Raw genomic sequence first — 27500 nt, 5'->3', positions numbered from 1 at the left:
GAAAATAGGTGGTCAGATTCCTGCTGTACCCAGGTGACCTTGTCCTACTGTCACCAACAGATAAAGGTCAACAGGAACAACTAACATTCTTTAGGAATACAGCATCAACTGAGGGGGGGGGGGGGGGGGATGCCTTCTGGAACATGTGAACTGTCATGTGCCTTAATAACATATGTGTATGCCACCTGTAAATACCAATAACATTGTTACATTTACGATCCTACTTGGTACATTTACGACCCTTTTCCACAGGAAAAGACAGCACCCTTTGGGCTCCTGAGTGGCAGTGCAAGAGGTGTCACTACAGTCCCTGGTTCGAATCCAGGCTCTTTCACATCCGGCCGTGATTGGGAGTCCAGGTTTGGCCTGAGTAGGCCTGGTTAAATAAAGGGTAAATACATTTTTTTAATGTTTTATTTAAACCTTCCCACTAGCCATGATTGGCTGACATAATGAGTGGGCTGGACATGCCGAGAGAGGAGAGAGGATTGGTCTGTCATATAGAGGGCTTCTGTCTATTTGAGCTGGTCAGTCTGTTGGTAATCCTGTATAAGCTGCATAAGTGTGGCTCTCCACTTTCTGGAGGATCGAGTTTTGAAATCAGTGGAATTAGAGTCTGACAGCTAAAGAGATGGAGAAAACACCTGTCTCTGGATTACATCTTCAAACTACGGGCAACCGTGGCATGGCATCCGTAACAGGGAGATGCGTGCATCATGTGTGATGATGTATACAGGTAAGATAGTCTAGCGTTAGCTTGCTACATTTTCAGGCATTACACGTTTCTAATTTTGACAGAAAGTGGTTTGATTTCAAGCTAAAGTGTACTGTTAGGTAGCTAGCTAACGTTACGTGTGTGATCTTATTATTCATATCCCAGAGCCATTTGCTTTCCTAGTTAGTAACCTAATGTTAGCTAGCTAACATTGAACCTAGTTGGTTAGCTGCTAGGTTCATTGTTTGCTAGGTAGCTACATGTCTTAAGCTAAAGTGCACCCGTTGAATATGGCCGGTGTCAGTAAACGTCGGCAAAAAGCGTAATGAAATTGTTGCCAGCAGAGCTGGTTAGGCTGTTTACATGTCATCCAGAGGTAAACAAATCATCGGCCAGAGTATCAACTGTGTGCTCTGAACGCTCCGAGAGCGAAACGACATATATAAATATAAAGAAAAGGACATTAAGCCCTAAAACATCCTTACAATTCAGAAACCCAAGAGCTGAACCCCTGAAAAGATGCTGTTAAAAACACTACACAACCCTATTATCCAAACACACAAGGAAATCAACCAAGTTGTTATAGAAATTAAACCTCGTATTTGACAAATTGTGAAAAGGAAACTAAAACACAGAATGAACTTCGTACTCCCTGACGAAGGCCATGCAGCCGAAACGCGTCGGTTTTTAAACAACTTTGTTTCTATTGAACATGCCATTCTAATAAAGGCATTTTAATTAATTATATGAAGAGTGCCTTGGTCCTCCTTTCTTTTTGATGACCAATTTACACCTTTTACCAAAGAGCACCTCCTTCTATCTACCAAAATATACTATAGTGTACCTTAGTAGCGCTTCCCTTCCTCCTCTTTCTACAGAATGAACTAAATTGCTATTTGGCTTAAAAAGAGAAAACAAACTGGCATAATATCTGTACTCTGTCAGAGATACAAACCAGAGACAGATCCCGACCAAAACACAGCCTCAGCAACCACCAATTAGCTAGAGAAAAAGGAGACGCAAAAAGACATGGCCACCCAAAGAGGAGTGTCTATCTGGTCACTGAACTACAGGGGAGGTAGAGACAGAGATGCACTGCCTCCTCTACTGTGAGAAATACTCCCAGAGGGGAGGTGGAGATGCACTGCCTCCTCTACTGTGAGAAATACTCCCAGAGGGGAGGTGGAGATGCACTGCCTCCTCTACTGTGAGAAATACTCCCAGATAAGACAATCTGAAATCAATTTCCAACTTCTGTGCGTTTACTAATCACATTAAAACAATGATCCCCAAGCTGGGAATGATTCTGGGAGAAACCAGATATATGATTTCCATAGCTGAGGAACGTCCCATTAATTCCCTGTAGTATTCACTTTTTTTTTTAATCATCTTAATTAAATGTATTGACCGAAGATTCCACAATACAGGAGCCGAGCCAGCGAGAGCCTTGTCCCGAAGCCAGTCCTGCGTTGTCTATGCTGTGTGCTTCGGGTCGTTGTCCTCCTCTACTACCAAATAAGATCATATTTTTTCAAGAAAATATCTCAATCGATTCTCTGCAGGTATTAGTGCCAAAAGCCTGAGGGACATTTAATTCCCTAAATGGGGTATTAGTGTTAGTACGTGTATTGGTATTATTATTAGGTCCCTAAACGGCTCACCTGGAAGTTGTGGCTGAATCCTACGATACTCTGCATGTTGTAACTGAAGTAACCCAGAACGTACTCTCCTCCGACTAGCGGGACGTCATCCTTATTCACACACACCTACACACACACACACACACACACACACACACACACACACACACACACACACACACACACACACACACACACACACACACACACACACACACACACACACACACACACACACACACACACACACACACACACACACACACACACACACACACGGTAATACAGGAAACAGGTTAATACAGGACATTGGGACATGAGACAATATTGCACACACAATATCCTGAACAATACTCAACAACACACACTATTCTGTACCTGCATGACCTCGTTGACCTCTGCTAGTTCACCTTTGACCCAGACGAAGGTAGTGTAGTCCAACGCAGTCTTAAAACCCACCTGCAGAGGGAGACACACACACCACACACACACACACACACACACACACACACACACACACACACACACACACACACACACACACACACACACACACACACACACACACACACACACACACACACACACACACACACACACACACACACACACACACACACACACACACACACATGTTTACAGTTCAGAAACATCAGAGCATGAAAATAGGATGTTGTCCATCAGACCTTTCTCTGCCTCACATGTTTACATTGCCAAAGCAAATCTATCTGTCTGTCTCTGTTTATCTCTCCCACACACCTCTCTCTCCCACCTCTCTCTCTCCCCCACCTCTCTCTCTCCCCCACCTCTCTCTCTCACCCACCTCTCTCTCTCCCCCACCTCTCTCTTACTCTCTTTCCCCCACCTCTCTCTCACTCTCTCTCTCTCCCCCACCTCTCTCTCACGCTCTCTCCCCACCTCTCTCTCACTCTTTCTCCCCCACCTCTCTCTCACTCTCTCTCCCCCACATCTCTCACTCTCTCTCCCCCACCTCTCTCTCTCCCCCACCTCTCTCTCTCCCCCACCCCTCCCCCACCACTCTTTCACTCTCTCTCCCCCACCTCTCTCGCACTCTCTCTCCCCCACCGCTCTCTCTCCCCCACCTCTCTCTCACTCTCTCTCCCCCACCTCTCCCTCACTCAATTCAATTCAATTCAATTGACTTTATTGACATGGCAAGTTATTATTACTTACATTGTCAAAGTATACATATCGAAAAATTTAAATAAAATATATATGTATATATATACACAAAATATATATATATTTATATATAAATAAATGGTGGTACTAACAGCAATAATAATAGTAGTAGTGGACATGGGATTACCATTAATAACAGCTACAACAACAATATTAATCAGAACAACAATACATTAAAGCAACAGTAGTAGACCAGTCTCAACATGACTGAGAAGACACATGACCTGGTACGAAAGACAAAACAAAACTAAGCTAAATGGGAAATATTATCAACATTACTTTGCATTTTTCACTGGCTGTCCCTCAGGCTGTGGCAGGAGGACACATATTTGGCTGCCAAAACTGCACATTTTGGCTTTTCACCCAATAAATATTTGAATTTTTCTTCATCTTTTATAGTTTCAAATTCTTTGTATTGAATTATAATTTTGGGAAAGAAATATGCTCTTAGGTCTGAGTATTTGTCACAGTGTAGTAGGAAATGCACTTCTGTCTCTACCTCTCCCCTGGAGCAGAGTGAGCACAGCCTGTCCTCTCTGGGCAGCCAGGTTTGTCTGTGACGACCGGTCTCTATAGCCAGACTGTGCTCACTGAGTCTGTACCTAGTCAATGTTTTCCTCAGTTTTCTATCAGTCACAGTGGTCAGATAGTCTGCCACCATGTACTGTCTGTTTAGAGCCAAATAGCATTGAAGTTTACTTTGATTTTTTGTGGTGTCTTTCCAATAGGTTATATATTTTTCTTTTTGTTTTGTGATGATTTGGTTGGGCCAGATTTTCTGAGGGCTGTCCCGAGGCTCTGTGGGGTTGGTTTGGGTTGGTGAACTGAGCCTCAGAACCAGCTGGCTGAGGGGACTCTTCTCTGGTTTCATCTCTTGACATTGTAGAGCTGTGTGATGGAATGTTTTAGGGTTACTTGTTTTTAGATGGTTGTAAAATTTGATGGCTCTTTTTTCTATTCGAATGAGGAGGGGATATTGGCCCAATTCTGCCCTACATGCGTTATTTGGAGTTTTTCTTTGTACTTGCAATACAGTCTTGCAAAACTCTGCATGCAATACTTCAATTGGATGTTTGTCCCATTTAGTAAATTCATTATTAGAGAGTGGACCCCATACCTCACTGCCATATAGAGCAATTGGTTCTATAACTGATTGAAAAATTTTGAGCCAGATTCTAATTGGAATTTCAATTTTGATGTTCCTTTTAATGGCATAGAATGCTCTTCTTGCTTTGTCTCTCAGCTCATTCACAGCCATGTGAAAGCTACCTGTGTTGCTGATATTTAGTCCTAGATATGTGTAGTTTTTGGTGTGTTCTAATAGAACTGTGTCCAAATAGAATTTATATTTGTCATCCTTATTTCCGGACCTTTTTTGGAATATCATTATATTTGTTTTTTTTAGGTTAATGGTCAGAGCCCAAGTCTGACAGAACCTGTGAAGATGATCTAGGTGTTGCTGTAACCCCTCTTTAGTGGGAGACAGCAGCACCAGGTCATCTGCGTACAGCAGACACTTGATTTCAGTGTTGTGTAGGGTGATACCAGGTGCTGCCGATTCTTCTAATGTTTTTGCCAATTCATTAATGTAGATGTTAAATAATGTTGGACTTATTGGGCAGCCCTGTTTCACTCCCCGCCCCTGAGAGAATAAGTCTGTTTGCTTGTTGCCAATTTTAACCGCACATTTGTTTTTAGTGTACATTGATTTAATAAAATCATATGTTTTCCCTCCAATACCACTTTCTATTAGTTTATAAAAAAGACCTTCGTGCCAAATTGAATCAAATGCTTTCTTGAAATCTACAAAACACGAGTAGATTTTGCCTTTGTTTTGGTTAACTTGTTTATCAATTAGAGTGTGGAGGGTGTAAATGTGGTCAGTTGTACGATAATTTTTTAGAAATCCAATCTGGCTTCTGCTCAGGACGTTGTGTTCGTCAAGGAAATGATGTAGTCTGCTATTTATAATACTGCAGAGAATTTTCCCCAAGTTGCTGTTAACGCATATTCCTCTGTAATTATTTGGGTCAAATTTGTCTCCATTTTTATAGATTGGTGTGATCAGTCCCTGGTTCCAAATATCGGGGAAAATACCTGCAGTGAGGATAATGTTGAAGAGTTTGAGTATAGCCAATTTGAATTTGTGGTCTGTATATTTGATCATTTCATTTAAGATCCCATCAGCACCACAGGCCTTTTTGGGTTGGAGATTGCATATTTTTTCCAATAATTCTTCTTCTGTAATTGGGGTATCCACAGGATTCTGATAGTCTTTGACTGCTAATTCAAGGATTTGTAATTTTTCTTGTATATCTTTTTGTTCTGGGCTCTTTGTTATATTGCTGTAGAGGTTTGCAAAGTGATTTCTCCACATATCCCCATTTTGGATAGCCAACTCCTCATGATGAGGTTTGTTTAATTTATTCCAATTCTCCCAGAAGTGGTTTGATTCTATGGATTCCTCAATTCCATCCAGCTGATTTCTAATGTGCTGTTCCTTTTTTGTTCTTAGGGTGCGTTTGTATTGCTTCAGTGTTTCCCCATATTGAAGGCGTATATTTTTGTTGTCTGGTTCTCTGTGTTTTTGATTAGATATATTTCTCAATGACTTTCTTAGATTTTTGCAATCATTATCAAACCATTTTTCATTATCTGTTATTTTTGGTTTGCTCTTATGCTTCTTTAGATTAGCCAAGGAGGCTAATTTGTCAAATATAAAGTTTATGTTCCTAACGGCCAAATTTACACCTTCATTGCTGAAGGAGAATGTTAAGGCTAAAAAGTTGTCCAGGAGAGATTGTATTTTTTGGCTACTAATTGCTTTTTGGTAGATGTCTGTACTGTTTGCACTCCATCTATAGGCTTGTTTAGTACCATGTAATTTATTGGGCCATGATGCTTCTTGGTTGGGTTCTGCTCTTCTCAGATACACTGTGATTTTACTGTGGTCTGAGAGAGGTGTTAGTGGGCTGACTGTGAAGGCTCTGAGAGATTCTGGGTTTAGGTCGGTGAGGAAGTAGTCTACAGTGCTGCTGCCAAGGGATGAGCTGTATGTGTACCTACCAAAAGAGTCTCCTCTCAGCCTGCCATTGACTATGTACAGACCCAGTGTTCGACAGAGCCTCAGGAGCTGTAATCCATTTTTGTTTTTCACTTTGTCATAGTTGTTTCTGTGGGGGTATGTGGGGAGGGAAAGGTTATTGCTTCCTGGTAGGTGTTTATCCCCATGACTGTTAATAGTGTCTTGTTCTTCTGCTATTCTAGCATTCAGGTCTCCACAGACCAGTACGTTGCCTTGGGCCTGAAAGTGACTAATCTCTCCCTCTAGAATGGAGAAGCTCTCTTCGTTGAAGTAGGGTGACTCTGAGGGGGGAATGTATGTGGCACAGAGGAAGACGTTTTTATCTGTCAAGATAGCCTCCTTGTTGATTTTTAACCAGATAAAGAATTCTCCTGTTTTGATCAATTCGATTGAATTAATTAGTTCAGATTTATACCATATTAGCATTCCCCCTGAGTCTCTGCCCTGTTTGATTCCTTTTAATTTAGTGGATGGTATGATTATCTCCCTATAACCTAGTGGACAGCCAGTGGAAACATCACCTCTGCACCATGTTTCCTGTAGTACTACAATATCAACATCATCAATTTCTTTCAGGAAGTCTGGGTTTCTGCTCTTTAGCCCAAAAGCAGAGGACTTCAATCCTTGTATATTCCAACATGCAACGTAAAAAGACTTCATAACTTTTTTTTTCTCTTTTCCTTACCTTTTAAAATGAGACAAACACTCACAATCCAAGAAGAACCATTAAAATAGGATTTTTCAATTAAAGTAAACTCTTATTTTGCAAATGTGATTTGTTTATCATTTAAGATAGAATTTGTGTCATGCCACTTGGGTGGATGTAGTGTGAGAATGGTGGAGTTCTTGTGCTCATCTTACCATGACCCTCGGCCCATCACATGTGAGCATAGTAGACTCAGCATTTGTTTAATGTCACTCATTTGGTTGGTGGGGGCTGGGCCAGTTGCTCCTCTCACAGCCTGTGCGTAGCTCTGCCTGCTGGGCTGTGGCTCCTCCAGGTGTGGGTCTGCGGTGGGGAGGAGGGGGGTGGTAGGCCTCATCTGGGTGGCTCTGAAGCTGGGCTGGGGTGGTCTGTGCTGCGCTGGCTGTGGTGGGCATTGAGGTTGGTGGTGCTGTGGTCGTGGCTGGGGGGTCCAGGGTGCTGGTCCGGGATGTTGTCTCGGTGATCTCGGCGGGGTGGAGATTGCTCCGCTGTTCCTGGGTGGAGAGGTCGGGCTGCGGTTTAGAGCGACGTCCTTGAGAGTCTTGGCAAGGATGGGGACTGTCTCCCTGTACAGGTGAACATGGTCATAGAGACAGTCCAGATCGAGGGTGGGATGGTGGGCCAGGTGTACATTGGGTCGCAGGGCACAGTCCCGGGAGAGGCTGGCGTTTATTCTTTGGATTGTGGCAGGGTGGAAGTCCCTCCTCTGTAGAAGGGTTGACACTATGATTCTTGAGTTGGGGAAGATTGCGGAGGCCTTCTCAATCACTCCCCGTAGTGAAGTCGCCACCCTCTCCTGCTGAGCACGCAGGTCGTTGCTTCCGGTATGTATGATTATGTGGCTTGGCGACCCGAGATGGTTCTTATCAAGCAGCTCCATGGCACTTTGCGTTGTTGGGCACCACACCTTTCTCGTTTTGTGTCTAGGGAAAAGTTTCTTCTCCTGAACATACTTCCCATTTGAGTCCATTAACAGGACGATGTCAGCCAGTGTTTCTTCTGGACTGGGGGGGGCAGAGGGGGGGTTGGTGGGTGTTGGAGCTGGGGTGTGGCTGGTCTGTGTGGGTGCCACTGTCAGTGGGAGGCTGTTCTGTGGGTTGGGGAGGAGGGGTGCAGCAGCCAGGGCTGGGGAAGTCTGGCTGGTTGAGCTGGGCTCCTCTGCTGTGTGAGGGCAGGTCATAGGGTGGTGATCTATCTGCTCCTGCAGCCTGTCCTCTGCTCTCTTTCTCTCCTGCAGCTCCTCTCTTAGTGCGGTCAGCTCCTTATTGCTGCTCTGCCTGTCTTTTTGGAGCTCTCTCACCTCCTTTGTTAGATCAGCCAGCTCTCTCTTGAGTCCGTCTCTCTCTTGCTGAACCTCTTTCAGCTGTGTTGCAAGGCTGCTGTCCTGCTCTGTCCTCACCTTGGTTAGGAGCTCCTCTAAGGTGTGGTTGTCTGGTTGCTGTTTGCTCACGCTCTCCCTGAGCAGGACCACCTCCCCCTCCAGTTTGGTGAACTCATCCCTCATGGCAGCCATGGTGGTGAGGAGGGCCTGAGCCTGCTCTGCACTGAGGGGGTCGCTCTCCTCCTGGGGCGTGTCCTCCACTATGGTGGGAAGAGAGGTGCTGGATGTGCCTTTTTGGGTGGGGAGGGTAGGGGTGAGGGTGGTGCTGGTGGAGTTTGTCTTGTGGGAGGGCATGTCACTGGTGGTGTCCTTCTCTCTCTCCGCTCTCTCCTTAATGGTCTGAAAGTCTGTTTCAAACAGCCTGATGTTACCTTGCACCATGACAGTCCCAGTCTTGTAGAGGTTGATTGTTATCATGGTGCTGTCAGGGTCGTCTGTCTCTTTGATTTTCAGCTTCCACCCATTACAGATTCCCTCTTTCTTTATGCATGGGTAGTGAGAGCAGACTGCTGAGCGCCATGCATTTGGCTGGTCAGTGAGGAAGATGAGATTACTCACGTCACCGTTTTTGTAGAGGTCTGCAAAAAGGGTTTCTGGCCTCTTCTCTAGTAGTTTCTGTTTGAAAGCTTTCCTCATTGTGTCATTTTTGACCTTTTTTGGGTAGAGAATGGATTCTGCGCTGAGGGGGAGTGGGGACATGGTGTCTGTGCGCTCTGCTACTACCGCTACTGCTGCGCTGTTCTGCTGCCCCGTTGCCATGGCAACCGATTTGTTCGTCTGCTGTTCGCGCTACTTTCAAAAAACAGCAAAAATAGTGAAAAATCCTCACACAAAAGACTGAAGATATGTTTACAGTTAGTCCGTGCTCCTTTTTGGTTTACTCACTCAGTTTGGTCGTTTGATGTAGTTGTATTAACTGACCTTGCTAGGTTTGTTCTAGCTCGTTTCTTATGGCTAGCTTGTTAGTCTGCTGGCTGGGTCTTTGTTGTGTAGCTAGCTAGCTAGACTCAAAACTTCTTAACTTGAGGCGCAAAGTTACTTTTTTTTCTATTCTGAATGTATAGAGTTGTTGTTCATCACTTCTTGTCTGGAATTCTTCTTCGATTGGAGTGTTTATCTCATTCTAAAAACCAAAAAAATCAAATATATCAGGAGCTCATGTTGAGCATCTCTCTCTCTCTCTCTCTCTCTCTCTCTCTCTCTCTCTCCAATGTAACAGTATCTCTTTCTCTTTCTCTTTCTCTTTCACTCTTTCTCCCCCACCTCTCTCTCACTCTCTCTCCCCCACCTCTCTCTCTCTCCCACCTCTCTCTCTCCCCCACCACCTCTCTCTCTCCCCCACCTCTCTCTCTCCCCCACCTCTCTCTCTCCCCCACCTCTCTCTCTCTCTCTCTCTCCCATCTCTCTCTCTCTCTCTCTCTCTCTCTCTCTCTCTCTCTCTCTCTCTCTCTCTCTCTCTCTCTCTCTCTCTCTCTCTCTCTCTCTCTCTCTCTCTCTCTCTCTCTCTCTCTCTCCCACCTCCCACTCCCTCTCCCCCACCTCTCTCTCTCTCTCTCCCATCTCTCTCTCTCTCTCTCTCTCCCACCTCTCACTCTCTCTCTCCCACCTCTCTCTCTCTCCCCCACCTCTCTCTCTCCCACCTCTCTCTCTCTCTCTTTCTCCTCATTGTCTCCCACTAGAACTCTTTCCTCCCCCACCTCTCTCTCTCCCCCACCTCTCTCTTTCTCTCCCTCACCTCTCTCTCTCTCTCTCTCCCTCACCTCTCTCCCCCCCCCACCTCTCTCTCTCTCCCCCATCTCTCTCTCTCCCACCTCTCTCTCTCTCTCTTTCTCCTCATTGTCTCCCACTAGAACTCTTTCCTCCCCCACCTCTCTCTCTCCCCCACCTCTCTCTTTCTCTCCCCACCTCTCTCTCTCTCTCTCTCTCTCTCTCTCTCTCTCTCTCCCTCACCTCTCTCTCTCTCTTACTCCTCATTGTCTCCCACTATAACTCTCCCCCCTCACCTTGTAAAGTCCTATCCAGTCCCAGGTAGAGGACATGAAGTCTTCAAGGATGGTGTAGGACAGCACAGCTTCCTGATCAGCGCTCCACTGACCCTCTGGACACACACTGACCAGCGCACTGTCACAACGCTTCCTCATCTACAGGGAGAGGACAGGGGTTATGTGTGTCTCTATGTGTGTGTGTGTGTCTCGGTGTGTGTTCCTACCTCCAGGTTAAAGGTTCCTATGACAGGTTTGTGGTCGCTGACACCATAGCTGGGGTCACAGGTGTAGGTGTCCTGGAGCACCTGGAATGGATACTCCTCCTGTCCGTCATCCGAGTCCTGTGTGGAGGTCGACGCCCTCTCCTCCTCGTCATCCTCAGGGGGCGGGGTTTTGGGTTTGATGCGCCACAGAATGCGGTCGGTCCATGCTGGCTTCCTCTTCTTACCACTGGCCAATCAAAGAACACGGGAAGTGATGTCACTATGGGATAAGGAGACTCAGAGAGTTTCATCTCTCTCTCCCCTCTCCCTCTCTCTACAGTGATCAGACTCTACTCACTAAGTTCTGGGAGTGAAGGGGTTGGAGGGGGTGAAGGGGAGGGGGTGAAGGGGTGAAGGGGTTGGGGGGGGTGGGGGGGTGAAGGGGTTGGGGGGGTGAAGGGGAGGTGGTGTAAGGAGTTGGGTGTTAGGATGAAGGGAAGGGGGAGTGTTCATTTTGGAAGCTATTTTAGATTTAGTCTTAGTTTTAGTCCTAAAATACTTTTTTAGACATTTCATTCTTTGCAAATTTTAGTTATTATCAGTCGACTAAAACTCTGGACAATTTTAGTCTAGTTTTAGTCACATAATAGTAATATTTAGGACACCTCTAACTTTCATCATGTTCACATTCAGATAGCCTTGTCCTACTAGGCCTACTGTCGCTCCTATACATTTACATTTACATTTAAGTCATTTAGCAGACGCTCTTCTCCAGAGCGCCTTACAAATTGGAAAGTTCATACATATTCATCCTGGTCCCCCCGTGGGGAATGAACCCACAACCCTGGCGTTGCAAGCGCCATGCTCTACCAACTGAGCCACACGGGACCTATACCTTAACTTGCAACATAGATATGGTGGCAGATTATAACCAATACTAGACATAATTAATCATAATGGCTCTAAAGCCTTGGCTACAGGTTAAACATATTACATCTCTGATTTTCTCCCCCATCATAACCGTCAATGGGGGTAAAATAACAGTGGTTGAAAAAAGGGGAGAATTTGAACTCAAACTAAACTAGTCCTCTATAGTTCAGCCAGACTCAAACCAAACTGTTCCTCTATAGTTCAGCCAGACTCAAACCAAACTGTTCCTCTATAGTTCAGCCAGACTCAAACCAAACTGTTCCTCTATAGTTCAGCCTGACTCAAATCAAACTAGTACTAAAGTTCAGCAGGCATAGTGTGTTGTTGGCTGCCTCTGTTTCTCCCTTGTGAGGTAGAGTTCTAAAGACACCCACCTTGTGGGGTAGAGTTCTCAACACACCCACCTTGTGGGGTAGAGTTCTCAACACACCCACCTTGTGGGGTAGAGTTCTCAACACACCCACCTTGTGCGGTAGAGTTCTCAACACGCCCACCTTGTGGGGTAGAGTTCTCAACACGCCCACCTTGTGGGGTAGAGTTCTCAACACACCAACCTTGTGGGGTAGAGTTCTCAACACACCCACCTTGTGGGGTAGAGTTCTCAACACACCAACCTTGTGGGGTAGAGTTCTAAACACACCCACCTTGTGGGGTAGAGTTCTCAACACGCCCACCTTGTGGGGTAGAGTTCTCAGCACACCCACCTTGTGGGGTAGAGTTCTCAACACGCCCACCTTGTGGGGTAGAGTTCTCAACACGCCCACCTTGTGGGGTAGAGTTCTCAACACGCCCACCTTGTGGGGTAGAGTTCTCAACACACCCACCTTGTGGGGTAGAGTTTTCAACACACCAACCTTGTGGGGTAAAGTTCTCAACACGCCCACCTTGTGGGGTAGAGTTCTCAACACACCCACCTTGTGGGGTAGAGTTCTCAACACGCCCACCTTGTGGGGTAGAGTTCTCAACACACCCACCTTGTGGGGTAGAGTTCTCAACACACCCACCTTGTGGGGTAGAGTTCTCAACACACCCACCTTGTGGGGTAGAGTTCTCAACACACCAACCTTGTGGGGTAGAGTTCTCAACACACCCACCTTGTGGGGTAGAGTTCTCAACACACCAACCTTGTGGGGTAGAGTTCTCAACACACCCACCTTGTGGGGTAGAGTTCTCAACACACGAACCTTGTGGGGTAGAGTTCTAAACACACCCACCTTGTGGGGTAGAGTTCTAAACACACCCACCTTGTGGGGTAGAGTTCTCAACACGCCCACCTTGTGCGGTAGAGTTCTCAACACACCCACCTTGTGGGGTAGAGTTCTCAACACACCCACCTTGTGGGGTAGAGTTCTCAACACACCCACCTTGTGCGGTAGAGTTCTCAACACGCCCACCTTGTGGGGTAGAGTTCTCAACACGCCCACCTTGTGGGGTAGAGTTCTCAACACACCAACCTTGTGGGGTAGAGTTCTCAACACACCAACCTTGTGGGGTAGAGTTCTAAACACACCCACCTTGTGGGGTAGAGTTCTCAACACACCCACCTTGTGGGGTAGAGTTCTAAACACACCCATCTTGTGGGGTAGAGTTCTCAACACACCCACCTTGTGGGGTAGAGTTCTCAACACACCCACCTTGTGGGGTAGAGTTCTCAACACGCCCACCTTGTGGGGTAGAGTTCTCAACACACCAACCTTGTGGGGTAGAGTTCTAAACACACCCACCTTGTGGGGTAGAGTTCTCAACACGCCCACCTTGTGGGGTAGAGTTCTCAACACACCCACCTTGTGGGGTAGAGTTCTCAACACACCAACCTTGTGGGGTAGAGTTCTAAACACACCCACCTTGTGGGGTAGAGTTCTCAACACGCCCACCTTGTGGGGTAGAGTTCTCAACACACCCACCTTGTGGGGTAGAGTTCTCAACACACCAATCTTGTGGGGTAGAGTTCTAAACACACCCATCTTGTGGGGTGGAGTTCTAAACACACCCACCTTGTGGGGTAGAGTTCTCAACACGCCCACCTTGTGGGGTAGAGTTCTCAACACACCCACCTTGTGCGGTAGAGTTCTCAACACGCCCACCTTGTGGGGTAGAGTTCTCAACACACCAACCTTGTGGGGTAGAGTTCTCAACACACCAACCTTGTGGGGTAGAGTTCTAAACACACCCACCTTGTAGGGTAGAGTTCTCAACACACCCACCTTGTGGGGTAGAGTTCTAAACACACCCACCTTGTGGGGTAGAGTTCTCCACACACCAACCTTGTGGGGTAGAGTTCTAAACACACCCACCTTGTGGGGTAGAGTTCTCAACACACCAACCTTGTGGGGTAGAGTTCTAAACACACCCACCTTGTGGGGTAGAGTTCTCAACACGCCCACCTTGTGGGGTAGAGTTCTCAGCACACCCACCTTGTGGGGTAGAGTTCTCAGCACACCCACCTTGTGGGGTAGAGTTCTCAACACGCCCACCTTGTGGGGTAGAGTTCTCAACACACCCACCTTGTGCGGTAGAGTTCTCAACACGCCCACCTTGTGGGGTAGAGTTCTCAACACGCCCACCTTGTGGGGTAGAGTTCTCAACACACCCACCTTGTGGGGTAGAGTTCTCAACACGCCCACCTTGTGGGGTAGAGTTCTCAACACACCCACCTTGTGGGGTAGAGTTCTCAACACGCCCACCTTGTGGGGTAGAGTTCTCAACACACCCACCTTGTGGGGTAGAGTTCTCAACACACCCACCTTGTGGGGTAGAGTTCTCAACACACCCACCTTGTGGGGTAGAGTTCTCAACACACCCACCTTGTGGGGTAGAGTTCTCAACACACCAACCTTGTGGGGTAGAGTTCTCAACACACCCACCTTGTGGGGTAGAGTTCTCAACACACCCACCTTGTGGGGTAGAGTTCTCAACACACCCACCTTGTGGGGTAGAGTTCTCAACACACCAACCTTGTGGGGTAGAGTTCTAAACACACCCACCTTGTGGGGTAGAGTTGTAAAGACACCCACCTTGTGGGGTAGAGTTCTCAACACGCCCACCTTGTGGGGTAGAGTTCTCAACACGCCCACCTTGTGGGGTAGAGTTCTCAACACACCCACCTTGTGGGGTAGAGTTCTCAACACGCCCACCTTGTGGGGTAGAGTTCTCAACACACCCACCTTGTGGGGTAGAGTTCTCAACACGCCCACCTTGTGGGGTAGAGTTCTCAACACACCCACCTTGTGGGGTAGAGTTCTCAACACACCCACCTTGTGGGGTAGAGTTCTCAACACACCCACCTTGTGGGGTAGAGTTCTCAACACACCCACCTTGTGGGGTAGAGTTCTCAACACACCAACCTTGTGGGGTAGAGTTCTCAACACACCCACCTTGTGGGGTAGAGTTCTCAACACACCCACCTTGTGGGGTAGAGTTCTCAACACACCCACCTTGTGGGGTAGAGTCCTCAACACACCAACCTTGTGGGGTAGAGTTCTAAACACACCCACCTTGTGGGGTAGAGTTGTAAAGACACCCACCTTGTGGGGTAGAGTTCTAAACACACCCACCTTGTGGGGTAGAGTTGTAAAGACACCCACCTTGTGGGGTAGAGTTCTCAACACACCCACCTTGTGGGGTAGAGTTCTCAACACACCCACCTTGTGGGGTAGAGTTGTAAAGACACCCACCTTGTGGGGTAGAGTTCTAAACACACCCACCTTGTGGGGTAGAGTTGTAAAGACACCCACCTTGTGGGGTAGAGTTCTCAACACACCCACCTTGTGGGGTAGAGTTCTCAACACACCCACCTTGTGGGGTAGAGTTCTCAACACACCAACCTTGTGGGGTAGAGTTCTCAACACACCAACCTTGTGGGGTAGAGTTCTAAACACACCAACCTTGTGGGGTAGAGTTCTCAACACGCCCACCTTGTGGGGTAGAGTTCTAAACACGCCCACCTTGTGGGGTAGAGTTCTCAACACGCCCACCTTGTGGGGTAGAGTTCTCAACACGCCCACCTTGTGGGGTAGAGTTCTCAACACACCCTCCTTGTGGGGTAGAGTTCTCAACACGCCCACCTTGTGGGGTAGAGCTCTAAACACACCCTCCTTGTGGGGTAGAGTTCTCAACACGCCCACCTTGTGGGGTAGAGTTCTAAACACACCCACCTTGTGGGGTAGAGTTTTCAACACACCAACCTTGTGGGGTAAAGTTCTCAACACACCCATCTTGTGGGGTAGAGTTCTCAACACACCCACCTTGTGGGGTAGAGTTCTCAACACACCAACCTTGTGGGGTAGAGTTCTCAACACACCTACCTTGTGGGTAGAGTTCTCAACACACCCACCTTGTGGGGTAGAGTTCTCCACACGCCCACCTTGTGGGGTAGAGTTCTCAACACGCCCACCTTGTGGGGTAGAGTTCTCAACACACCCACCTTGTGGGGTAGAGTTCTCAACACACCCACCTATTGGGGTAGAGTTGTAAAGACACCCACCTTGTTGGGTAGAGTTCTCAACACACCCACCTTGTGGGGTAGAGTTCTCAACACACCCACCTTGTGGGGTAGAGTTCTCAACACACCCACCTTGTAGGGTAGAGTTCTCAACACACCCACCTTGTGGGGTAGAGTTCTCAACACACCCACCTTGTGGGGTAGAGTTCTCAACACACCCACCTTGTGGGGTAGAGTTCTCAACACACCCACCTTGTGGGGTAGAGTTCTCAACACACCCACCTTGTGTGGTAGAGTTCTCAACACGCCCACCTTGTGGGGTAGAGTTCTCAACACGCCCACCTTGTGGGGTAGAGTTCTCAACACACCCACCTTGTGGGGTAGAGTTCTCAACACACCCACCTTGTGGGGTAGAGTTCTCAACACACCCACCTTGTGGGGTAGAGTTCTCAACACACCCACCTTGTTGGGTAGAGTTCTCAACACACCCACCTTGTGGGGTAGAGTTCTCAACACACCCACCTTGTGGGTTAGAGGTGGAGTGTTGGAGCTGTCATGACGTTGGCCTGGGGGTAGCCAAAGACACGACAGAGCGTTGTTGGAGGGGTCGGGCAGTACATGGTTAGAGGCAGCACCAGGGATGGCCTTCTGCTGGGACACAGGGTGCCATGTGTTAGGGTCAAGGGTTAAGGTCAGGGTCGGTGTTCTGCTGGCACACAGGGTGCCATGGGTTAGGGTCAGGGGTTAAGGTCAGGGACGGTGTTCTGCTGGCACACAGGGTGCCATGGGTTAGGGTCAGGGTTTAAGGTCAGGGACGGTGTTCTGCTGGGACACAGGGTGCCATGGGTTAGGGTCAGGGGTTAAGGTCAGGGACGGTGTTCTGCCAGGTCTGCGTCCAGTATAGACGGTGCTACCATTCCCTATCTTCCCAATATACTATTGTTGAACAATGACTCTACACTGATTCGCACAGAAACAAGTATGGTTGTCTGGACTGACGGGCGTCAAAAATCATGTTGGTGACGAGATGGCTACAACACTAACTCAATGGCTACAACACCTCCTTGACGTCCTTTCACTAGAGGTCTCCATCGCTTGGTGAGCGGCGCCATGGAGACGACATTAGACTCTTTTTAATAGAGCAGTCAAAAAGGTCAACAGCTTATTAGGAGTTAACGTAAAGTCAATCGTGTTTGAAATCCTTAATTGTATTTTGAATATCTGTATTGAATATCGATGTAGATTCTTTCCATGTGTGCCTTGTTCCCACAAATCATTTTACAAACTGAAGATTAGTTATCCATTTTACCTTTATTTAACTAGGCAAGTCAGTTAAGAACAAATTTTTATTTTCAATGACAGCCTAGGAACAGTGGGTTAAACTGCCTCGTTCAGGGGCAGAACGACAGATTTGTACATTGTCAGCTCGGGGGTTTGAACTTGCAACCTTTCGGTTACTAGTCCAATGCTCTAACCACTAGGCTACCCTGCCGTTTCTTTCTGTGCAAAGACATATCCACAACATTCAGGAATGGGGTAAGGGTCAGGGGGTTAGGGTCAGGAATGGGGTTAGGGTCAGGGGTCAGGGTCAGTTATGGGTGGGGTTAGGGTCAGGGGTTAGGGTCAGGGGTTAGGGTAAGGAACAGTTGGGGTGGGGTTAAGGTCAGGGACTGTTGGCGTGGGGTCTTGCAGTTAAACAGACACTAATCAGCTCTTACTTAAAGCCCAACCATGTCTTCTGAGTGCTGTGGAGTACAAAGAGAAGAGACCATATGTCTTAACAGAGAGAAGGAAAGAGAGAGAGAGGTAGAGAGAGAGAGAGAGGTAGAGAGAGAGGTAGAGAGAGAGAGAGGTAGAGAGAGAGAGAGAGGTAGAGAGAGAGAGAGAGGTAGAGAGAGAGGTAGAGAGAGAGAGAGGTAGAGAGAGAGAGAGAGGTAGAGAGAGAGACAGGTAGAGAGAGAGAGAGAGGTAGAGAGAGAGAGAGAGGTAGAGAGAGAGACAGGTAGAGAGAGAGAGAGAGGTAGAGAGAGAGAGAGGTAGAGAGAGAGAGAGAGAGAGAGAGGTAGAGAGAGAGGTGGAGAGTTAGAGAGAGAGGTAGAGAGAGAGAGAGAGGTAGAGAGAGAGGTAGAGAGAGAGGTGGAGAGTTAGAGAGAGAGGTAGAGAGAGAGAGAGGTAGAGAGAGAGGTAGAGAGAGAGAGAGAGGTAGAGAGAGGTAGAGAGAGAGGTAGAGAGGTAGAGAGGTAGAGAGAGAGGGAGAGAGAGAGAGGTAGAGAGAGAGGTAGAGAGAGAGAGGTAGAGAGAGAGGTAGAGAGAGAGGTGGAGAGAGAGAGAGACAGAGAGAGACACACATTGGACCTGAAACACATGATTGAACATCTGATGCCGTTTCTGAGTCATTCTGCTGTGCTGTCTGTTGCTACTTGGTTACCTGCCAAATGTTAGCTTTTTACTTTTAATAACCGTTCAATCAAACTCTGTATTTAACGAGTTTCCTAACATTTTAGTTTTATCTTCACTCAACTTTTTTTCATTTGACTTAAAAACTCTTAAGGATCCGGCCCTTTAAAAAAAAATTCACCTGAAATGTCATACCCAAATCTAATTGCCTGTAGCTCAGGACCTGAAGCAAGGAAATGCATATTATTGGTACCATTTGAAAGGAATCACTTTGAAGTTTATGGAAATATGAAAGGAATGTAGTAGAATATAACACATTAGATCTGGTAAAAGATAATACAAAGAAAAAACCAACCGTTCTTTTGTATTTTTTTGTACCATCATGTTGGAAATGCAAGAGAAAGACCATAATGTATTTGTCCAGCCCAGGTGCAGTATACATTCTATCCACTAGATGGCAACAGTGTATGTGCAACATTTTAGACTGATCCAATGAACCATTGTATTTCGGTTCAAAATTGTGTATCAAGACTGCCCAAATATGCCTAATTTGTTTATTAATAACTATTTATTTTCAAAATTGTGCACTCTCCTCAAACAACAGCATGGTATTATTTCACTGTAATAGCTACTGTAAATTGGACAGTGCAGTTAGATTAAGAAGAATTTAAGCTTTCTGCCGATATCAGATATGTCTATGTCCTGGGAAAGGTTATTGTTAATTACAACCTCATGCTAATTGCATTAGCCTACGTTAGCTCAACCGTCCCGTGGAAGGGACACTGATCCCGAAAAAGTTTTTTAATCTGTACATGGATCTGCTCAACATCCACCAGCCAAAACTAAGTAACATGATGCCTTTTCGCTGCAGTCGCTGTCCTCATATAAAGGAGAACGATCGCCTTATGGTGAGGATAGCCGTGTTGCCCAGCTTCAGATGCCATCGTTAGGCAAGGGCAATTTAAGTGTAGGAAAGGATGAAACAGCGTCTGCGCCACCAGTAAGTACAGATAGTAGTATAAATCCTTACGCAGCCGGACAAGTTCCTTCAAGGCTTCTGGAAAGAAATGCTGTCGGGATTGTCAACCGGGATCGCTCATTCCGCCGATAGAAACATTTAACCAGAGCCCGAGTCTCCTCAGGTCTCCCCGCCACCCGGTCTCTCCTCCACCCGGTCTCTCCTCCACCCGTCAAGGGGTCTGAACCACTGAAGCCTCTCACCGTTAGCCCTGACTAATTGAAAACCCTAGTCATTGGCGACTACATTACCCACAATATCATTGTTTACCAGGGGCCAGGGCTACCAACGTAAACTCAAATCTGAAGATGGTGCTGGCTGAGGCTAAAACTAGGTTAGGCAAAGCTAAACATGTTTTCCTTAGAAATAAAGAACTCCTCCATTTTGTCATTAATGAAAAATATTGTGATAATACCTCACATCACTTAATGTTAGATCCCTCACCTCCATTGTCAATGAACTAATCACTGATCGTAAACGTAATGTGATTGGCCTGACTAAAACGTAACCTGATGAATTTACTGTGCTAAATGAGGACTCTGCTCCTGGCTACACTAGTGACCATGTCTAACACCGCTAACATTTGACATAACATTTTAATTTACACATATTTTGAGGTTCTAGTCATGAAATCCACTCCTACTTTTAGCTACTGGTTACAGGCCCCCTGGACCATATACAGTGTTCCTCATTAAATTCCCTGAATTCCTATCGGACCTCGTAGTCATGGCAGATATAAATAGAATTGGTGACTTCAATATTCACATGAAGAAGTCTACAGACCCACTCCAAAAGTATTTTGGAGCCATCATCAACTCAGTGGGTTTTGTCCAACATGTCTCTGGACCTACTCACTACCACAGTCATAACCTGGATCTAGTTTTGTCCCGTGGAATATATATTGTGGATCTAAATATTTTTCCTCATAATCCTGGACTATCGGGCCACCATTTAATGACATTTGCAATCGCAACAAATAATCTGCTCAGACCCCGACCAAAGATCATCAAAAGCCGTGTTATAAATTCTCAAACAACCCAAAGGTTCCTAGATGCCCTACCAGACTCCCTCCACCTACCCGAGGACGTCGGAGTACAACACTCAGTTAACCACCTAACTGAGGATCAAAATTAAATCTTGTTTAATACCCTAGATGCAGTCGCACCCCTAAAAACATAAAACATTTGTCGCAAGAAATTAGCTTCAAGGTATACAGAAAATACCCGAGCCCTGAAGCAAGCTTCCAGAAAATTGGAACGGAAATGGCCCGCCACCAAACTGGAAGTCTTCCGACTAGACAGTACCGTGCAGTATCGAAGGGCCCTGCTGCTCCAACCTAATTGAGGAGAATAACAACAATCCCACATTTCTTTTTGATACTGTTTCAAAGCTAACTAAAAAGCAGCCTTCCCCAAGAGAGGATGGCTTTCACTTCAGCAGTGATGAATTCATGAACTTCTTCGACGACGAAAAGATCATGAACGTTAGAAAACAAATTACGGACTGTTCTTTGAATACGCATATTTCTCCAAAACACAGTTTTCCCGAGTCTGAACAGAACTGCCAAGACCTTGGATCAATGTAGACTGTAAGGACAGACGGAGATCGTATGGATCAATGGAGACTGTAAGGCCCTACGGAGACCGTATGGATCAATGGAGACTGTAAGGACAGACGGAGACCGTATGGATCAATGGAGACTGTAAGGACAGACAGAGACCGTATGGATCAATGGAGACTGTAAGGACAGACGGAGACCGTATGGATCAATGGAGACTGTAAGGCCCTACGGAGACCGTATGGATCAATGGAGACTGTAAGGGCCGACGCTGGAGATGAGAAACAGGTAAGGGGAGTTGACATTTAATACGGAACAGACAGGCAACAAAACAGGAACAGCGTCAGCACACAGGTAAACAAGGACATGTGAAAACGAATGCTGCAGCAGGGAATAGAGTAGGGAACCAGACAGATATAGGGGAGGTAATGACAGAGGTGATTGAGTCCAGGTGAGTCCAATAATCGCTGATGCTCGTGACGGGGAAAGCCAGGTGTGCGTACTGATTGTGGCAGGAGTACATAATGCTGGGGGGCCTGAGGGAGAGCGGGAGCAGGCGTGACAGCGACACTGACATTTTTTAATCCTGTATCTCTCGACACATTCACAAAAATAGTCATGGCCTCTAAACCTTCCAGCAGTCTACTGGACCCTATTCCAACTAAACTAATGAAGGTGCTACTTCCTGTCCTCCTATGTGGAACATAATAAATGGCTCCCTATCTTCTGGATGTGTACCAAACTCACTGAAAGTGGCAGTAATAAAGCCTCTTCAGGAAAAGCCAAACCTTGTCCCGGAAAATCATATATCGAATCTCCCATTCGTCTCCAAAAAAAATCTGTTTTTCAGCAACTCACCGCTTTCCGGAAGACAAATAACGAATAGGAAATGCTCCAGTCTGGTTTTAGACCCCATCATACTACTGAGACTGCACTCGTGAAGACGGTAAATTACCTTGTAATGACATCAGACCAAAGCTCTCTGTCTGTCCTCATGATGCCCTTTGTGCCGCCTTCAACACCATCGATCACTACATTCTTTGGAGAGATTGGAAACCCTAATTGGACTACACGGCTAAGTTCTGCCCTGGTTTAGATCCTATCTCTCAGAAAAAATGTGTCTCTGTGGATGACAAATTAATGGTAAGTTTCGGTGTTCCTCAAGATTCTGTTCTAGGACCACAATTGTTTTCACAATACACTCAGTGGCCAGTTTATTAAATACACCACACTGTTCACAAAAATGGCTGTAACTTGGAATATAAAGCAGGCAGACAAGCATCGAGGCATTCAGTTACTGGTCCATCGGACAGTTTATTAGGTACACCGTCCCATTCACCACAATGGATCGCTCCTACAGACAGGCATCGAGGCATTCAGTTACTGTTCCATTGAACGTTAGAATGGACAGAACTAGTGACCTAACAGACTGAGCGTGGTATGATTGTCGGTGCCAGGATCGCACCTGTACCTTAGAAACTGCTGTCCTCCTGGGCTTTTGGGACAAACAAAAAAGCATTCAGTCGTCCGCAGTCCCGTGGGTGAAAACAGCTCGTTGTTGACGAGAGGTCGAAGGAGAATGGCAAGAATCGTGCACGCTAACAGGCAGACCACAAACAGGCAAATCACGGTGCAGTACAACAGTGGTACGAAGAACGCCATCTCGGAACTCACAACTTGGTTCTTGTCACGGATTGGCTGTTGCAGGAGACGACCACCCCCCGGGTTCCAATTGAACAACATTGCTCAGAAGGCAAAGGGGGTTCCGACCCGGTACTAAATGGTTGTACCTAATAAACTGGCCACAGAGCGTATATGCTACCCCTTGGTGATGTCATTCGGGAAACAAAAAAATGCAAACCATCACTGCTATGCAAACGGCACACAGCTGTACATTTCAATGAAACAGGGCGAAGCCAAAATTGTCTACCCTAGAAGTCTTGGTTTCAGACATGAGGAAGTGGATGCTGGCAATTTTTGTACTGCACTTTTAATAACCTCTTGCCACTATAGTGGGTGCTGTTTCGACATTTATCGTTCCCAAATTAAACTGCCTCGTACTCAATTCTTGCTCGTACAATATGCATATTATTATTACTATTGGATAGAAAACAATCTCTAGTTTCTAAAACCGTTTGAATTATGTCTGTGGGTGAAACAGAACTCATTCTGCAGCGAAATTCATGACAGGAACTGCGAAGGTCTGAAAACGAAGCTCTGTTCTCAGATCAGTTTAAAGCTCTGTATGTATCCTATGGGTCGACATGAACTGCACCCGCCTTCCCCTGGATGTCAGTAACCAATGAGAATTGGAATGGAGTTTCTACGCAGATCTCAGACCTTATAAAGCCCCAAGGAACGGAGGGAGCTCTCTTTTTGACGTTCGTCATGACGCAAAGCAAGACCTCAGGATGGCATTTTGAAACGCTCAGTTATCGGCCTTAGATATATCCGTCTGTAATTTAATTCGATATAGGTGTTAGAAACATCATAACGAAGTTATTTTAAACCGAGTTATATCAGTTTATGCGAGTATATTGTGATTTTCGGAATTTCCTTAGTATTGCGTTTTGAACATTTGGGCATGTCTGCGCCACATAGCTATTGTTAGCTGCTAGTTCCAAAGTTGAAGAGGACGTTTTACAACCGAGCAACGATTCTTTTGGACAAAGGACAACTTGCCCAAGATTCTGATGGAAGCTCGTCCAAAAGTAAGAGCTATTTATGATGTTATTCCGTATTTATGTGGAAAAATGTAAAAGGATTTGTCCGCCATTATTGCGGCACTGGTCTGGCTGTAACGCACACTGTATGTCTAGTAACGTTAATTTTTTAAATCTAACACAGCGGTTGCATTAATAACTAATGCATCTTTCATTTGCTGTCCAACCTGTATTTTTTAGTCAAGTTTACGATTATTTATCGATTAGATTAGGTGCCTCTCCAAGATGGCGCCGGCCAGAATGCATGAAATGCTGCTACTGATCACATTGTATAACCACGATTTGTGCTGCTAAATATGCACTTTTTCGAACAAAACATATATGCATTGTGTAATATGATGTTACAGGACTGTCATCTGATGAAGTTTATCAAGGTTAGTCCAATTATATATCTTTTGCTGGATTGTTACGATCGCTAACATTTGCTGCTGGTAAATGCGGTTGTGTTTCTGGCTATTGTGGTAAGCTAATATAATGCTATATTGTGTTTTCGCTGTAAAACACTTTAAAAATCTGACATATTGGCTGGATTCACAAGATGTTGGGCTTTCATTTGCTGTACGCTGTGTATTTTTCAGAAATGTTTTATGATGAGTAATTAGGTATTTGACGTTGGTCTCTGTAATTATTCTGCCTGCGTCGACGCTATTTCAGATTGCAGCTGCAATGTAGAACTGTGATTTATACCTGAAATATGCACATTTTTCGAACAAAACATATGCTATACAATAAATATGTTATCAGACTGTCATCTGATGAAGTTGTTTTTTGGTTAGTGGCTATTTATATCTTTATTTGGTCGAATTAGTGATGGCTACTGATGGAGTAAGAAACTGGTGGAGTAAAAAAAGTGGTGTCTTTTGCTAACGTGGTTAGCTAATAGATTTACATATTGTGTCTTCCCTGTAAAACATTTTAAAAATCAGAAATGATGGCTGGATTCACAAGATGTGTATCTTTCATCTGGTGTCTTGGACTTGTGATTTAATGATATTTAGATGCTAGTATTTACTTGTGACGCTATGCTAGGCTATGCTAGTCAGCTTTTTTACTGATGGGGGTGCTCCCGGATCCGGGTTTGGGAGGAATTAGAGGTTAACTTGGACAAAACAGAGATGATAGTTCTAGGTCCAAAGAAACAAAGGGATCTGTCGTCAGATCATTCAATGAATCTTAGTGGTTGTACAGTCATCTCAAACAAAACTGAAAATGATCTCTACTTTACTGTAAATGACCTCTACTTTACTGTAAATGACCTCTACTTTACTGTAAATTACCTCTACTTTACTGTAAATTACCTCTACTTTACTGTAAAGTACCTCTATTTAACTGTAAATGACCTCTACTTTACTGTAAATGACCTCTACTTTACTGTAAATGACCTTTGACCTCTACTTTACTCCCTTTCGACAAACATATCAAAACATTTTTCAAGAGCAGTTTTTTTTTTCCGTCTCTGTAACATTGCAAAAATCAGAAACCTTTGTCCAAAAAAATGATGCAGAAAAGCTAATCCATATTTTTCTCACTTCTAGATTAGACTACTGCAATGCTCTACTCTCCGGATACCCGGATAAAGCACTAAATAAAACTTCAGTTAGTGCTGAAGACTGCTAGAATCTTGACTAGAACCAAAAAATGTGATCATATTACTCCAGTGCTAGCCTCTCTACACTGACTTCCTGTTAAGACTGGGGCTGATTTCAAGGTTTTACTGCTAACCTACAAAGCATTACATGGGCTTGCTCCTATCTATCTTTGCGATTTGGTCCTGCCGTACATACCTACACGTACGCTACGGTCACAAGACGCAGGCCTCCTAATTGTCCCTAGAATTTCTAAGCAAACAGCTGGAGGCAGGGCTTTCTCCTATAGAGCTCCATTTTTATGGGATGGTCTGCATGTTGATATCATGTCTTCTCCCCCTCTGCCCTGTTGATATCATGTCTTCTCCCCCTCTGCCCTGTTGATATCATGTCTTCTCCCCCTCTGCCCTGTTGATATCATGTCTTCTCCCCCTCTGCCCTGTTGATATCATGTCTTCTCCCCCTCTGTCCTGTTGATATCATGTCTTCTCCCCCTCTGCCCTGTTGATATCATGTCTTCTCCCCCTCTGTCCTGTTGATATCATGTCTTCTCCCCCTTTGTCCCGTTGATATCATGTCTTCTCCCCTCTGTCCCGTTGATATCATGTCTTCTCCCCTCTGTCCCGTTGATTTTCTCTCTCTCTCTCTCTCTCTCTCTCTCTCTCTCTCTCTCTCTCTCTCTCTCTCTCTCTCTCTCTCTCTCTCTCTCTCTCTCTCTCTCTCTCTCTCTCTCTCTCTCTCTCTCTCTCTCTCTCTCTCCATTTGATTGATTGGTCAGACAGCACGTTGGCTTATGAACTGTGTGTGCTGTACAGGAGTGTATTTGACTGTGCAGTGAGTGTACTTGTTACCTGGTATCGTAGGTGTCAGAGTTGCGGTTGAACTTGTATGTAGGTTTAAACTTCAGAGGTCCTTCCTCAAACTCCTGAAGGAAGAGTTCCTTCTTCTTCATCGATAACAGCTACAGGACATCACGCAGAGTTAGAGACAAAGGGGGTTGTGTGGACATCACGCAGAGTTAGAGACAAAGGGGGTTGTGTGGACATCACGCAGAGTTAGAGACAAAGGGGGTTGTGTGGACATCACGCAGAGTTAGAGACAAAGGGGGTTGTGTGGACATCACACAGAGTTAGAGACAAAGGGGGTTGTGTGGACATCACGCAGAGTTAGAGACAAAGGGGGTTGTGTGTATCAGTGTGTGTTTGTCGTATGTGTATGTCATGTGTGTGTATCATGTGTGTATCTAGTGTGTATATCTAGTGTGTATATCTAGTGTGTGTGTATGTGGTGTGTGTATCTGGTGTGTGTGTATGTGGTGTGTGTATGTGGTGTGTGTATCTAGTGTGTGTGTATGTGGTGTGTGTATGTGGTGTGTGTATCTAGTGTGTGTGTGTGGTGTGTGTATCTGGTGTGTGTATCTAGTGTGTGTGTATGTGGTGTGTGTATCTAGTGTGTGTATCTAGTGTGTGTGTATGTGGTGTGTGTATCTGGTGTGTGTGTATGTGGTGTGTGTATGTGGTGTGTGTATCTAGTGTGTGTGTATGTGGTGTGTGTATGTGGTGTGTGTATGTAGTGTGTGTGTATGTGGTGTGTGTATGTGGTGTGTGTATCTGGTGTGTGTATCTAGTGTGTGTGTATGTGGTGTGTGTATCTAGTGTGTGTATCTAGTGTGTGTGTATGTGGTGTGTGTATGTGGTGTGTATCTAGTGTGTGTGTATGTGGTGTGTGTATCTAGTGTGTGTGTATGTGGTGTGTGTATCTAGTGTGTGTGTGTGTGGTGTGTGTATCTAGTGTGTGTATCTAGTGTGTGTGTATCTAGTGTGTGTGTATGTGGTGTGTGTATCTAGTGTATGTGTATCTAGTGTGTGTGTATGTGGTGTGTGTATCTAGTGTGTGTGTATGTGGTGTGTGTATCTAGTGTGTGTGTAT

The 27500-nt window shown here is 45.8% G+C and overlaps 1 protein-coding gene across 2 annotated transcripts in view; it reads right to left on the bottom strand.

Moving 5' to 3' along the window:
- Positions 1 to 27500, bottom strand: part of LOC139551663 (inositol polyphosphate 5-phosphatase K-like) — a 71798-nt gene that overhangs the window by 2208 nt on the left and 42090 nt on the right. For both annotated transcript variants that reach the window (XM_071362941.1, XM_071362942.1), the window contains 5 exons: positions 26423 to 26532; positions 10940 to 11165; positions 10734 to 10871; positions 2734 to 2814; positions 2377 to 2481 (listed from right to left, as the gene is read on the bottom strand). In XM_071362941.1, the coding sequence (XP_071219042.1) occupies positions 2377 to 2481; positions 2734 to 2814; positions 10734 to 10871; positions 10940 to 11165; positions 26423 to 26532 (660 nt within the window). The remainder of the gene's footprint in view (positions 1 to 2376; positions 2482 to 2733; positions 2815 to 10733; positions 10872 to 10939; positions 11166 to 26422; positions 26533 to 27500) is intronic.

The sequence above is a fragment of the Salvelinus alpinus genome, chromosome 24, assembly GCF_045679555.1.
Source record: "Salvelinus alpinus chromosome 24, SLU_Salpinus.1, whole genome shotgun sequence".
NCBI classification, from domain to species: domain Eukaryota; kingdom Metazoa; phylum Chordata; class Actinopteri; order Salmoniformes; family Salmonidae; genus Salvelinus; species Salvelinus alpinus.
Note: the sequence above shows the minus strand (reverse complement) of the source record. Positions and strands in the feature narration are given on the sequence as shown.